The sequence below is a fragment of the Grammomys surdaster genome, unplaced genomic scaffold, assembly GCF_004785775.1.
Source record: "Grammomys surdaster isolate TR1022 unplaced genomic scaffold, NIH_TR_1.0 66, whole genome shotgun sequence".
NCBI lineage: Eukaryota > Metazoa > Chordata > Mammalia > Rodentia > Muridae > Grammomys > Grammomys surdaster.
The window spans coordinates 403,839-419,453 of record NW_021604568.1 but is presented as its reverse complement, the minus strand read 5'-3'; the positions used below and the strand labels follow the sequence as shown (position 1 = coordinate 419,453).

Genomic DNA, 15,615 nt, shown 5'->3' with positions numbered 1-15,615 from the left:
TCCCCTTTGTCTGAAGACAGTCTATCACTATGTTTTGATCAAAGACAAGATTAGGGAAGCCGATGATCTGAGCCATGTACACACAGGAACGTTACCTGTTCCTGCCCATCGAATTGCCTGCACAGTGTGACAGAGGGACGCTTCAGAGCCTGCTCTGCGGTTCATCCCCTCCTGCCCATAGTGAATTAGTCTACGTAGCAGATTGACAAAGCTGGTACTCATGGAGACGGTGAGGCCAGGTGAATCCTGGCTGGCTTCCTGAGGGTGTGCCGCTCCAGCTGGAGTGTTACAGGTTTCTTCTGTGGAGCACGCCAGTCTCAGAAGGGAGACGAGAATGGCTACCAGTGAGAAAAGCTAAAGCCAAGGAGGGGTCTGGCTCCTCTCAGACCACTCTGCTCTACTTGGATGATGTCACACCCACTGCCACATTTCCCAGTCAGATGGCCAAGGATCAGTCCCCTTGGGTATATGGGACTGGGAACTGGGATGTTCTCCTTTTAATTACACCAAATAGTTGGCCAAAAGGAAAAGCCAAAGTGCTGGAGAGATGGTTCAGCAGTTAAGAGCACTGATTGCTCTTCCCGAGGTCCTCCGCTAGACTCCCAACGCTCACCTAGTAGCCTACAATTATCTGTAACTCCAGTTCCAAGGCGATCTAGTACCCTACCCTTTTCTGACCACCACAGACACTGTGCACTTGTGGTGTACAGACATACATGCAGGCAGAACTCTCACACATAAAATAAAATAAAATAAAATAAAACCTCAAAAGAATCTTAAAGAAAAGCCAGTTGTTAAAACTTACCAGGTTGCTGTGCATTGGTGGTACTCACCTTTAATCCCAGCACTCAGGAGGCAGAGGCAGGTGGAGCTCTGAGAGTTCAAGGCTGGCCTGGTCTACAGAGTGAGCTCCAGTACAGATAGGTCTACACAGAGAAACCCTGTCTCAAAAGAGAGAGAGAGAGACAGAGACAGACAGAGAGACAGAGAGAGAAAGAGCAAGCCTTACCTGGGAAATAACAGTCTATTGATACAGAATCTGTAAAGTTGTATGTCTCATTCCTAATTCTGTGTGCCAGTTTATCGCATGGTCAAATTCCATAACTCATCATCCCCTCTGTGCTGAGCCATGGATTCCTAATGACCATAATCAGAGTGGAAAAGGAGAAGGAAGGGAAGAAATGAGGGCAGGTTGGAAGCGTGTAGGGAGGTGGGCAGTGCCAGGAATGTGTGAAAGAAAGGGACTTCAGTCTGTGACAACTTTGGCTCCAGGGACAAGCATGGCACTCTGAGGGTAGAGGAAGAAGCATGTACATTCTTGTACATACCCGGTGTTTTAGTAGTTTGCTTTTACTTTTCTTGCAGAGGGCGGAAATTATCAATCATCTGGCTGACCTGCTGACGGACCAGCGGGAAGAGATCTTGTTAGCTAACAAAAAAGATTTGGAGGAGGCAGAGGGTAAGGATTTATCCTTGTGTCTTTCTCCTCTTGCTTCTCCTCTTCCTTCTTCTCCTCCTATTTATTTCTTTATTTCTTTAATTTATTTTTGATTTCCAAGACAGGGTTTCTTTGTGTAGCCCTGACTGTCCTAAAACTCATTCTGTAGACCAGGCTAGTCCCAAATTCAGAGATCTGCCTGCCTCTGCCTATGCCTTCCGAGTGCTGGAATTAAAAGTGTGTGCCACCACTGCCAGGCTACTGATAATTCTTATGTCTATATAAAGGGAAGATTGTTACATGGAATTACATTATTTATTATATATAATTCTTATCAAGGGTTGGTGGCTAGTGCTACATTATTTTTCTAACTACTCATGGTACTTACTTCTGCTTCATTTCTAGTTATTTTAACCCAACCCTCCAAGGAGCTTTTCTTGTTCTCTAGTGATATGAGCTCTAGCCTTTGTGGCAATTTTAGAACTAGAAAATGAAATTGAGAACATCACTGTTATAGATGCTCAGCTAATTATGGCTGAGACCATCTTATTAGCAGGTACTATGCTATAGGCTTTCCCAACAGGATCCCGTTTTGTTTTGTTTTGTTTTGTTTTGTTTTGTTTTGTTTTGTTTTGTTTTGTTTTTTGTTTTGTTTTCCGAGACAGGGTTTCTCTGTGTAGCCCTAGCTGTCCTGGAACTCACTCTGTAGACCAGGCTGGCCTCGAACTCAGAAATCCACCTGCCTCTGCCTCCCAAGTGCTGGGATTAAAGGCCTGCGCCACCACCGCCCGGCCAGGATCCCTTTTAAACTGCACAATCTAATGTATCCGAGGGAGCAACTATTTATTAGTCTCAACTCAGCAAAGCTGTCATGTGCCCTAAGTCATATATGTCCAATGGTGGAATCTAGGATGACGGTTCAGATGAACTGTCCATATAAAAGAACCACAGAAATGGCTCGTGCTGCCTGTGCTGAAAGATCAGACACTCTTGGGCCATTAAACCAGTGTGCTCTTTATGGCTGGCATCAAGAGCTGTCCAGACAGATCTATGTGGCACTCATGGAAGAGCAAGTGATATGGCTAAAGTCATATCACAGATGACCAGTTACAGTCAGTGAGACCCAGGTGCCTCCTTTCTCTTCATCCTCTGCTTTGCCAGCTGAAGATAGTGGGGGTATCTGAGTGTGGTGGCTACATAGTGAGATCCTGTCAATAATAATAATAGGGGCTGGCTCAGCAGTTAAGACCACTGACTGTTCTTCTGGAGGTCATGAATTCAAATTCCAGCAACCACATGGTGGCTCACAACCACCTGTAATGAAATCTGATGTCCTCTTATGGGGTGTCTGAAGACAGCTATAGTGTACTTACATATAATAAATAAATAAAAACCTTTGGGCTGGAGTGAGCGAGGCCAGAAGGAGAAGGGAAGGGGAATAATAATAGTAATAATAACAATAAACAATAAGAATAGCAACAACAACAGAAAAGTAAAGAAGACAAATTGTCATTGTTCTTGATGCCGTCAAGTGCACACATTTATCAACTATGTTTAGTGAATAGACTTGATGCTTCTTAGTTGGCATTTTTTGTAACATGTCATAGCCCAGATAACCTGGCTTGTTAGTACCTTTGGGAGATTATGTGTAACAACTACATCACAGTCACTTATTAACTTGTTAGATAGAATCCCAGGCCTCCCTGTTTTGAAATGCTGAAATGTTCTGAAATGTCACATATTGAAAGTGATCATTTGGGGACATGAGATAGAGTTGTCAAGCAGTCTTTCTCCACCCCGAGGAAGAGCTATGTAGACCTGCATGTCGCCGTATCACCAAGACTCTCAGTTCCGTGTCTATCCCTACTACAGTAAAGTTGGTGGCCAAAGCCTGCCCACACCAGCCACTTTATCATGTCCTACTGCCGTTTTAGGAAGACTTGCAAGCCCCCTGCTGAAGCGCCTTAGCCTCTCCACGTCTAAACTGAACAGCCTGGCCATCGGGCTGCGGCAGATCGCAGCTTCCTCTCAAGAGAGTGTAGGCCGCGTCCTGCGCCGGACTCGGATTGCCAAAAACCTGGAGTTAGAACAAGTGACTGTCCCAATAGGTGTTTTACTGGTGATCTTTGAGTCTCGCCCTGACTGTCTACCCCAGGTATGTGAGACATGGCCCTGCCTAGGAATGGGTTGGAGGAAGCATTTATTACCAGGAGTAGAGATAAGTCACCAGAGATGTATGTATGTACGTACATACGTACGTACGTATGAGCATGTGTATATATAAGAGAGAGAAAGATCTTTTTCTTGAGCCTATGGCATTGCCAGTTTTATTATTAAGGTGAGTTATGCTCTTCACCCTTCCAGCCATCCCAGAGCAGAAATGCAACCTAACATTATAAAGTTAATATTCCCTGTCACACCCGAGCCCAGATCAGCTCCCTTGCCGGAAGGGGAGAAGAAACTCCCAGCTCTCCTGGCTCACGGGTGCTCTTGGTTCTGAGACTGGCAAGTCCCTGCTCGGCTGCTGCAGTCATTCACCCAACACCTGTCTACCCACACAAAAGGACTCCATTATCAGCGCCACAGAGTACTTCCTGCAGGAACATCATGTAGAAAAAAGCACTCTGTGTCGTTAATGGAAGATAGAATGCAGCCCTCTTTAAGGAATGTGGCTGACATGTGTCAAAGCAGCCAAGCCTGAGAAACATGAGGTGACAGTAGAGAGCTGGCCTCTCTTCTGCCCTAAACTCTCTGAGAAATCAATAATCGATCATCTCCCGCTAAGCCGTGAGTGAGATAAGATCAACTCTTCATTTGTACTGGCTCTGAGATCTCAAAGGGAAATTCTCCTTTAAAATGGAGAGCTGGCCCCTCTATGTGTAAGGCCTCGTGGACTGTGAAGCCTCCAGAGCTCTGTGGCAGGCACTCCCTGACTAGACCTCCCATTAGCTCGTTCCTCACAGGACTCTCTCCTCATGGTTACCTGTCCTCAGTCAGGTTCACTACCCTTCTGGCCACAAGCTGGTCTTGTAGACAAGTCCAGTGGTGGCTGCAGAATTCATTTGTGCTAACAGAAATGGGGCCCGATTCGGTGTGGCTCTGTTCATGGAATGTCTTAGTGACTGGGTTCCTCACAAGGCTTTCCCCTGTGGCTGAGGCTCCTCACCTGAAGCGTAACCCCAGATGACTACACATGAATCCTAACAGTTGTGTGTAGAACATGAAGTGTCTGCATTTAGCTAGACAAAGTTTGCATTACCACTGTAAGGGGCTCAAGAGCAACTCAAGCCAATAGCAAGCATTATGAACCCCTAATCTGGAGGTTAAAATGGCCAGGCAAAGGGTTTTAGTAGCTTTTCCCAACAACTAGGGTGATTTTCATTTAACTGAAGTGTTCAGAAAATCAAGCTTCTGGCTTAGGATGACTGAGCCCGTATCTCTGCTGACTGCTTCAGTGGGATAGCTCATCCTCCCCCTGCCCTGAGCAGTATGTGCTCCCTCAGCAGGCTGCCACCATCCGTGGCTGACATGAGCTTGTGTTCTCCATATTCTTAGGATCAGGCATGTAGAGCCCCTAGGTCAACTCGAGGACCACAGTCAACTGGGGCCATAGGTCCCCACCAAGCCGGTGGACCAGGTACTTTACTGTAGAGACACTTAGGCATCCTGTTCTCCACAGTGGCCAGAGTGGAGAGGAATTACCATGTGACCCTGACAATGAATTTAGCCTGCATTGCTGCTGTTTCTGTGGAAACCACATAGTTTAGTTCCCCAGAGTCAAGCATCTCGGAGTGTTTGCTGGCCCTGCATCCGTAAGCTGTGTGACCTGGAGAGTCACTGCCCTTACTGGGCTTCAGTATAAAGTGGGATGAAATGAGTTTTTCATTGACTTGGAGGCTGGTGTGCAGATATCATTGTCACTCTGTCCGCAGGTGGCAGCCTTGGCCATTGCGAGTGGCAACGGCTTACTGCTCAAAGGTGGGAAGGAGGCCGCACACAGCAATCGCATTCTTCACCTCCTGACCCAGGAGGCCCTCTCCATCCACGGAGTCAAGGAGGCCATACAGCTGGTAGGTGGCTGGGAACAAGCCTGGCCCCACCCAGAGAGGGCCAGGTGAGGTCTATGGAAATTTGTAGCAAGTACTAGGTTGTGTGAAGCTAAAATGCTTCTACAGACAAGCTTGGTTAGAGAGGCAGCAAGTTCTGTGAACCCTAGGCCATTCTTCTGAGCCAGGCGGGTTTTCACTAGCTCAAGAGAGCTGCCATACAGCTGTATCCTGGTACTACTGGGTTACTCAGTATCAATTAGACCTTCATTCTTTTTTAAAACTTAATTTTCTTTATTACTAGTGTACTGTGGTGTGTGTGTGTGTGTGTGTGCGCGCGTGTGTATGTGCATACGTTTAGGTCAGAGGACAACTTTGTGGAAACACCTCTCTCTTTCTACCTTTACATGGGTTCTGGGAATTGAACTCAGGTCTTCAAGCTTGTGTAGCAAGCACCTTTTACCTGCTGAGCCATATTACTGGCCCCCAGATCCTCATTCATTGGGTTACAGGGGTGGGAGACCCACGATAGGGCTGGGTTCCTCCCATTGGTGAAGTTATGTAAGGTAATCTGACTCAGGGGTAAAGAATTCTCCAGTCTTTGATAGAGTTTAGATTTGACATAAGCCACTTTGAGAAGGTGTGTCATCAGTCCTCATGTGGCATGGGAGAGTGAGAGCAATGCTGCTGCCTGTTACTGCGGTCACTGGGTCACTGACCTGGCATGAGTCGCCAGATGAGCTCTGTGTGAGCAAGTCATGTGAGGAGCTTGCATTACCTCAGTTTATTCTCAGTATAACCCTGAGAGGAAATGTTCTTCCTTCTTAGGCCCTTGCTCTGGACTAGGTAAAAGCAGACTCGGGTACAAAACCTCACCCATCTGTGGTAGGGTTTGGATTTGATTTAAGCCAGTTCTAGAGCTTTCTTTTTCTGTGAAAGGAGCAGCCTTATTACTTGCTCAGGAAGAATCTGGTGGGAGAATCCCAGACTTAAGAATTCAGCCCAGCTCCTATACAGCCTGCTTGGATGGGTTCCCTCCCTCCCTCTTTCTTTTCCTCCCTCCCTCCCTCCCTCCCTGGCTGTATATACTATACTTACGGTACATGTAGATTTCAAGAAGACAGCTCTGTAACAATGTCTGTGTGGATATGCATGGCTGCTAACCACACATCCCCAGCATGCCACGGGACCCTTCCTGCCCTTCCCACCCTCTTCAACTTGCACCACATTCAGTTACATTTTGTCTGTTCCTGAACTTTGATAGAGTCATCCAGAGTCATCCAGAATGCACTTTTCCATCCGATGACTTTTGTTTATTTTTATCTTGCTGCTATTCATCTGTGCTTTTGCATCCCGAAGTTCTTTCTCCTTTTTCATTACCGAGTAGTAGTTCATTTACAGTCACATTCCTCTTTTCTTTGTCGGTGGGAATTTTGGCTGGTCCTTGGTATTGACTTCACAAAATAAAGCAGCTATGAACATTTTGGCATATGTACGCTTATATAGCTTAGTAACATGACTAGTTGGAAGACACTGACAAATCTAGAAAAGAAAAAGAAAATGCCTGTTATCTCTGTGACGCAACACAGGCACTTGTGATTGGTCTAGTCTGCCTCCCAGGATGGAGCTTGTCAGTGGAAATCTCAGGGAAATGGGACCTCTCCTAACAAGCCTCAGCATGCCCTCCAGCGGCTGCTTCTTTTAGTGACCCCGTAGCGTGGCATCATCTGTGCCTGCCTATCATCCACCACAGCACTCAGCACCTCCTGAGCATTTAAAAAGATGTTCTGCCCTGTGTGGTTAGCTGTCCCACTACCCTCCCTTCTGTGACTGAGCTCTCTCCGGGGAATGGCCACGTCTACGTCTGAAACGCAGAGCGTGACGCCAAGCGAGACCGACAGTCCTGTGTCTGCAGTTTGACCGGAAGATGCCATCTTCCTCTTTGATTCTCTCCATCTTCAGGTAAATACCAGAGAAGAAGTTGAGGATCTCTGTCGCCTTGACAAAATAATAGATCTGATCATTCCTCGAGGCTCCTCCCAGCTGGTCAGAGACATCCAGAAAGCTGCCAAGGGGATCCCAGTGATGGGCCACAGCGAAGGGATCTGCCACATGTACGTGGATTCTGAAGCCAGTGTGGACAAGGTCACCCGACTTGGTGAGCTGACCTGGGGCTCCTGAGGAGTCAGGGGAAACTCTTGGCGAATCCTCTATGCCTGTGGATCACGTACCCAGGACTCAGTCTTTGTTCTTCTTCCCTCCAGTCAGAGACTCTAAATGTGAATATCCAGCTGCCTGTAATGCTCTGGAGACCTTGCTCATCCACCGAGATCTGCTGAGAACACCCTTATTTGACCAGATCATTGACATGCTGAGAGTGGAACAGGTATGGTAGACCCACGGGAAAGATCAGACCAAGAGCAGCTTCCAGGCACTTAATGTTACACCAGTGCCATGCAGAGTACAGAGGCGAATAAGATATAACCCCTGCCCTCTGCAGTCGGTGGGTGGATGGAAGGGATACACAGATGCCTGTAGCTGCGTGTTTTACACTGCACAGCATATTTCCCTGCTGCGAGGGTTCAAAGGCAGCAGACCACATAGCGCCATACAGAATGGGATCTTTACAGCAGTGTTTTATTTGGGTAGTAAAGTTATATTTCCAACTAGCCATTCCCTTTTATGTAACTTTAAAAAAAAAATTGTACAGAAGAGCTTTTGTTTCTGTTTTGAGGAGTTTTTTTGGGTGGGGAGTGGGGCACAGTGTTTTTATTTTTACTATTGCATTTTATGTGTGTGAGTGTTATACATGAGTGTCTGTAGACCACATGTGCCCTAAAAGGCCAGAAGAGGGCATCAGATCCTCTGTAACTGGAGTTATAGACAGTTGTGAGCTGTATGTGGGTGCTAGGAATTGAACTGGGGTCCTCTGGAAGAACAGCCAGCACTCTTAACTGCCGAGCCATTCCATTAGCCTCAGAAGAGTTGTCAAGATTAAAATGTATATGCATCCATGCCTTTCCTCCAAAATGTCTTCAGTTGACAATATAAATGCGCTTACTGAATGTCATTCAGGATGAACAGTTTGTATAGCTTTTGGGTTTTGTTCACTACCTGCTATCAAGGTTGTATGCAAACATATTCAGTAAGTTTGCAGTACAGACAGGTTTATGCTGTGCTAAATTCACAGTTGCAGATTACTAGAAGATGTCATGGCCAAATGGACAATCATCTATTAAAAGTCCTGCATGGCTGCATTTCCAGCTTTGAGAGCAGGTATGAGCCTGCTGGCCTTGTTTGCTGTGACCCTGAGGTGGCATCCTTTTGCAGGAAGGGAAAGATGTTTATCAGTACAATACGGCCCCAGTGAAGACCTGCGTTAAGTTTCTGTGGCATTACAGCCAAACAAACTGCCCAAGAAAAGCAACTTAAAAGACTGTGCTTAAAAGAAACACGACTACAGAGAGGACCATACAAATCCTCAGAACAGAAAACCCCTAGAATGTCTGTGTGTGAGCATTTCGGTGTAGTCCAAAATGCAGAGTAGAGGCTGCCAGTGGAAATGTGATTCCCCAGTGGAACACAGAGTCTCCTCGAGGCTGCAGCTAGGGAACCCAAGAACCAGCAAAGCAGCTGCTCCCTTTAGTTTCCCCACAGCCTGGTGCTGTCCCTAACTCCTTAAGTTGGTTTACCCTTTCAGAGGGTCCGTTCCCACACGGTGGGGAGCAACTCACCTCATGTAGCCAGAAAGCAGAGAAAGGAGAAATACAGTCTTCCAGGACATCTCTCCAGAGGTCTCCTTCCTCAAGAAGGTTCATCTACTACCTTTCACCCCCTCCCAGTAAGCCATCCTACCAGAGAGCCACCAAGGGATTGGTCCATTCACTAGGCCAGAGCCCCCAGGTTCTAAGCGTCTGTTTGGAAACAGACACCCTTATTATTTGACCTGGTCATTGATACATACAGAGGTGGGCTTCACTAACCCCAGTCAAGTTAACAGTCAAAGCTGCCCAGCATCTGCAGTCATTGGTTTGAAAGTGAAAGTGTACCCCACAGAGTAAAAGGGAATCAGGACACACAACTGTCCGTGCTCAGGTTGGTAAACTAGTGGCCCATTTGACTGTTGGCTACCTGTAGATGCCAAAAGTCACAGTCACCTGCACTGCACAGGAGGAAAGGTGTCCTTGGCTAGAACTGAGCCCCCTCATCCTATTGAGGGCTAACTAACTCTTGGCATCCCCAGTGTTAGAATGAGGATTGCCTTGACAGGCTTCAAACCAAGATGAGGCAATATGCATACTGCATGCAGCTCCTTTGTGTGTACGAACTAAGTCCTCAGGATGATCTGACCACAGATTGGGTTCCCCAATCCTGGAGGTAGTGCAGTGCCCAACAAAGTCGCATCAGGGCCTCAAGCCACCAGGCAAGACAGCGCTTGTCATAGCTGGAGCCAAGACCTGAAAGAATCAAGGCATGAACCTAGTCCTGTGCAGTCTCAGAGAACAAGGCCTCTGTGGAATAGGACTGTGATCAAGTCCCTCAGGGGCCAGCCCAGGACCCTTACATTGGTCTAACTGGGAACAGGATTGGTTTGAGGGCACGGAGCTGGCATGGCAGGCCAAAATCATACAGGTAACTAGTTGGAAGTACTTAGTCTTGAGCACCAAGCCAGGGCTTCCCTGGGGTATAGGAAGTAAAGATACATCTATGGTGTCTTCTCTTGAAATCAGTGCAGGTTCCACTTTAGAGAGAATGAGAGTTTATGGTCAAACATTTCTTCAGTAAAAAGCCAGAAGTCAGGGGCTTGTGTGCCTCAGACATTCAGCATTCAAAGGCTTTTCCTTTCAGTCCAGCCCCAGCTTGCTCAAGGGCCTGTTGCTGGAAAAGTGGCTAGCAATCCCTGGCCTATGACCAAGCAGAGCATCCTGGTGTGAGGAAGGCTAAGTCACCTTCCAGGCCCACAAGCAGCCCGGCTGCCGCTTGCCAGGGCCTTGCTGCCTAACCCAGCTTCTCTCCACACAGGCGGGTCGTTCAGGCCCAGCTGCTGGCTCATCCCTGTGGTTTTTGTATTGGATTTCCTCTCTGACAGGTGAAAATTCATGCAGGCCCCAAGTTTGCCTCCTACCTGACCTTCAGCCCCTCAGAAGTGAAGTCACTCCGAACAGAGTATGGGGACCTGGAAGTGTGCATCGAAGTGGTGGACAGTGTCCAGGAAGCCATTGATCACATCCATAAGTACGGCAGCTCTCACACAGATGTCATCGTCACCGAGAATGGTCAGTTTGCAGTGTTTCGGGCATGTGGTGCCAGTTCTCTGACTACAGTTGGTACTGCTGCTCTCAGCCCCTTTGGTCCTGGAGGATAGCCTACTCCAGACTGACCAGTGACAGTCCTGGCATTGGAGACAGCTGGTGGCTTGCTGAGTGCTCTATGATCTATCTATGGGTCCATCCCAGTGGCCCCCGTTAGCAGGGCAGGGATGATTGGCACCACTTTAAGGCTTCCCCTGCTTTAGACACGTTGTCTTTACCTGTGCAGCTGCCCCACCATGTAGTTCAAAGCCAGACATTGTGGCTAAACATCTGCAATCTCAGAACTCAGGAAGCTAAGGCAGGAGGATTGCCACAAGTTGAAAGCCTGCCTGGACTACATAGCAAGACCTTGGGTCTGAAAACAAAACAAAAAAAACAAAAAAAAAAAAAAAACAATTTCAACTGAAACAAACCAGTACCCAGAGGTTAAGAGCAGGACAGACTCTGCACACTGCTTCATTTAACATGCAAATAGCATACACGCCAGGGCGGCTGGCACTGAGACCTGCTGGTGAAGGAAGCCATATGGCCCCTGAGGAATTCACAGCCAATTTACTGAAGCTATGACCATAGCACCAAGCAGCAGCAATCAGTAACTGACCACTTACCATGAGGCACTGAAGTGAGGATTCCCAGGGGCCAGCTGGCTTCCTCCACACCCTGAGAGCCCCGTGATACCCTTCCCTTCTCCCCCAGGCACAGAGCTCATGGCCACAGAGCTAATGGCTGTAGACTTGGAGGTCAGACCTAGACAGGCTGTCCCAGCATGGAGGCATAACTGCCAGCATGGAGGCATAACTGCCTACAGATCTGATTCCAACTGACTGTCTCTTACCAGCTCCACCATGGGATCCAGTTTGCTGTCTTCCCCTTTAGAGCTCTCTTAAGCCTGCATGTTTAACATGTGAGGAAAACACATGCAGACAGATCTGTCACCAGGGAGTGACCAAAAGTGGGTGTGTTCCCCATGCGTCATCCTCAGTAGGTTTCTCTTTCCCCTGTAGAGAAAACAGCGGAGTTCTTCCTCCAGCACGTGGACAGCGCCTGTGTCTTCTGGAATGCCAGTACTCGATTCTCTGATGGCTACCGATTTGGACTGGGTAAGAAAGACAGGGAAAAGGAGTCCCCTGTGGCTCTCCCACTGTGGTGGCTCTAAGGATTGTGGTGAAGTAAAGACACCTCCCTCCAGTCACATGTACGACCTAGATAGAGAACAGCCCCATGTACCACATGCATTGGTAGACCTCCCGCCTGTGAAGATAACTGCTCCCAATTCCTTCTCCATAGATGGGGAAACCAAGAGACAAGTCACTTGCCCAGAGTCACACAGCCAATGTCAGATCTAACTTGCACAAGCCTGGGCACCCGCATTACAATGCAGGCTGGCACAGCTTATCTGAGTTTACAAGCTGCTATGGTTCCCAGAGAGCAGGCCATAGCAGACTTACTGCTTTCAAGTAACACCTCCAGGTTGCCTCAGAGATAGGAACCAGAACATAGGGCGGTAGGTGTCGATGTTGATGCCTACACAGAGCCTACACACCAGCATCAGGAACCAGGAAGGAAGTGTATGTGTGTGTGGAGGCGGGGATGTCACTCTGAAGCATGTGCTTAGAATGCACAGGCTCTGGGTTCACCCCTGGCACAAACACAAACAAATGTGATCATTAGGATTACACACCCGGTCCTTTCATTACCAAACTTCCAGCTCTCCGTATCGTCATTTGAACAGTCTGCTTTCCCAGAGGACCATCAGAGTTCTGCATACTCCTGCCCCCCAAGCATGGGGAGTAAAGGCTTGTGCCACCGTGTCCAGCCAACATTTGAGATTTTTGTCTTTGATGTTGGGCTTTTCTCTTTGGTGCTCGGGATCAAGCCCATGGCCTCTGACATTGCTGTGCAGCTGAGCTGTACCCTAGTCTCCCTCCCCCAAGCTTTCTGGAACATGTGATCCGCCTGGAGAAATCCCTCTCCCTGATTGTGGAGGATGTGAGGGAACTCACCACAGATGTCTTAGCCATTGAGTTTTGAGTTCCTGTTTTTGCCACATTGGGATTCTCACTTACATTAACTTTCAGAGCCCTCGAACTCAGACACTGTAGAAAAGCAATGACGGCCTGTCCTTTGGCTCCCTTGCCCAGTAAAAATCTACCCCATAGTACAGGAGCTTGCTCTTCACTACCTCATTCCTAGCCTGGGGCATTGGACACACTCAGGGATGTTGTGATACATGAGGAATCCCAGTGGCCAGTGAATTCAGTGGAAAACACGGAGCCAGACCCAGGAACACCCCTGGTCTCAGGAGCAAGAAGGAAGAGAAATGAGCAGGACCAGCCTGGTCTATATAATAAGTCATCTATTCAGTAACTGACAGGCGCCTTTGTGCTAAGTGCCTGGGAGCACTAGCGACCATGCTTTCTAGAGTGTAAAGATTTATTTGGGTGGGATGGGGCTGGGGGCTGAGGTTGAAAGCCCTTGCTGCATTTGCCGAGGACTAGGGTTCTTTTCTCGTACCCACATCAGGTGACTTCCATCTGTAACTCCAGTTCCCAGAGATCTGACCACCTCTTCTGGTCTCCACCGGCACTAGCATGCATGTAGTATACATATATACATATATACATGCAAATTACACATAGTAAAAGTAAATTTTATACAAAGTAAAAATAAATGAATCTTTTAAAAATAAATAAATACTATTTTGGTATAATGACCCATACCTGCCATCCTACCACTCCAGAGGCTGAGGCAGGAAGATCAAAAATTCAAGGCTAACCTGAGCTATACAGTAAGACTGCCTCTCAAAATAAAGGGGGCAGGGGTGGGGAAGTTTATGAGTCGAACTTTATATCGGACATTGTTATAAGCTTCAAGACATGCCCAGATGTTAAAATGGGGCACACAATTAAGATGTTCAAACTGATGAAGATGGATCTTCTAAAACTGTCAGAATATACTTAGATGAAGGACAGGAAGAGAGGTGACATACTGCAGTACGTCACCGTTTGGAAAGGGTCATTATGATCTATAGTGACAAAGAACTTACCACATGGATGAGGAGCACCAGCCGGCCCGGGAGAAGATGGGTCAGAAGTTAGCAGAGAAGTCGTCCATTGCAGGCTCATGGGTGAACAGGGAGCGGCAGGTGGGAAAAGACACAGCTTTCCCCATGACTCTTTGGTTTTGTTTTAATTTTTAATAGGAGCTGAAGTAGGAATCAGCACATCACGAATCCACGCCCGGGGACCAGTAGGACTCGAGGGATTGCTAACTACTAAGTGGTTGCTTCGAGGGCAAGACCATGTGGTGTCAGACTTCTCAGAGCACGGAAGCCTAAAATATCTTCACGAGAACCTCCCTGTTTCCCAGAGAAATTTTAGCTGAGAGGAGCCAGACAGTCAGGACTGTTGTGTGCAGTCTGGCACATTTAGGCTACTCGAGGATCTCCAGAGAGAACCTGATCTCATCCCTCACTTCTTGGAAGGGTGGAAGGGTCTGCCTTCTGGACAGTTCACCTATGCTTCTGGCTCTACTCAGCATTTCCAACCTTAGCTAATGTTCACACTCCATTTCGGCTTTCTTGGGTGTGTCTATCTCTGTTACTGGGGTTGAATCTAAAGCCTTGCACATGCTGGGCCAAATGTTCCACTGTCTCCCTAGTCCTGCAGCCCGGTCTTAGGAAGAGAATTGTTGGAGATGGAGGCTTGGCTTTTCCCAATCTGTTCACATCAGAGACATCAGAGAGTCCTGGCTGCTGTAACACCTCAGTGAGGTAAAGTCTCTTGGCGTTTGACTGGGACCAGCCCTGCCATCCTCTCAGCCTCTCGGCATGTAATTCCTTTTACATACGCTCATCTTCCGAAGGGGAGACTAGGAATTCTTAAGGAGGGGTAACTCCTTAAAACCGTTAACATTTTCATTGGAAACGGTGACTAAAACAGACTGACCTGTATCCACTGAGAAGATGACCTTTGTGTCTGTGAAGTTGTGAGTGCACATCCCACACATCTGCAGTCTGTCCCTGGTCCGGGGACACACGGTACCTTCAAAGTAGTTGGAATCTGAGCATCACACTGGAGGGATGGATTTCAGGATGTTCCTACAAGAGGGAAGAAGATCTACAATCATGCTTGACCTTTTTATATGAATTATTTTGACATCCTGTTCTTGACCTCCAGGACAAAGACTAGAGATTATTTTAATACTTTAGATTCTTTCCCCTTTTTTTGAGAAATAAAGTTCTTATAAAAGCCCGTGTGCACAGTTAAAATTTTCTCCCTTATTTGTCCTTTACCATCGATTCCCTCTCCCTCTCTGGTGACCCTTCCTGTCCAGCTCTCAGCTCTCTGGCTCTCCACATGCTGTTCCTGGAAGTTGGCTTGGTGTGGAGGTGGGGGTGGGGGAGCAATTTCAATGGAAGTGCCGCAGGGAAACCTTCCAAGGAAGGACTCCAGCCTTGAGAGGAAAAGAAAACAGGACAGTGGGCACCAAGAGTTTGGAGGCTGGTTATATGATGACCTAATGTCTGGGGCTGTGCATGACATGAACATGTTTGTTTCTGTCACGTTCCTGAAGCATCTGCTCCACCATGTCACTAGCCCACATCTTTGGTTCACTGTGGCTATAACTAAATTCACTCTCCTGATCTGTCAAGTGTCTCTAAACACTTCTAATCCCCTCAATCCCTTTCCTTCAGCCCCTGTTCTTAGAGTCTTCGGAACTCTGCCCTTTACATTTCATAGACTTTATTTCTTGGAGGCCTCCAAGTGAAGCAAGGGTTCATTGACACGCTGCTTCTGATCCTCAGAGTGGTTTTATG

General features: G+C 47.6%; 1 protein-coding gene across 3 annotated transcripts in view; it reads left to right on the top strand.

The window, feature by feature from the left end:
• Aldh18a1 (aldehyde dehydrogenase 18 family member A1) overlaps positions 1 to 15,053 on the top strand; it is a 34,529-nt gene extending 19,476 nt beyond the window's left edge. For all 3 annotated transcript variants that reach the window (XM_028773013.1, XM_028773008.1, XM_028773010.1), the window contains exons 12-19: positions 1,366 to 1,459; positions 3,373 to 3,593; positions 5,371 to 5,508; positions 7,447 to 7,642; positions 7,749 to 7,870; positions 10,574 to 10,760; positions 11,801 to 11,896; positions 13,999 to 15,053. In XM_028773013.1, the coding sequence (XP_028628846.1) occupies positions 1,366 to 1,459; positions 3,373 to 3,593; positions 5,371 to 5,508; positions 7,447 to 7,642; positions 7,749 to 7,870; positions 10,574 to 10,760; positions 11,801 to 11,896; positions 13,999 to 14,180 (1,236 nt within the window). In that variant the 3' untranslated portion in view covers positions 14,181 to 15,053. The remainder of the gene's footprint in view (positions 1 to 1,365; positions 1,460 to 3,372; positions 3,594 to 5,370; positions 5,509 to 7,446; positions 7,643 to 7,748; positions 7,871 to 10,573; positions 10,761 to 11,800; positions 11,897 to 13,998) is intronic.
• The last annotated feature ends 562 nt before the right edge of the window (positions 15,054 to 15,615 follow it).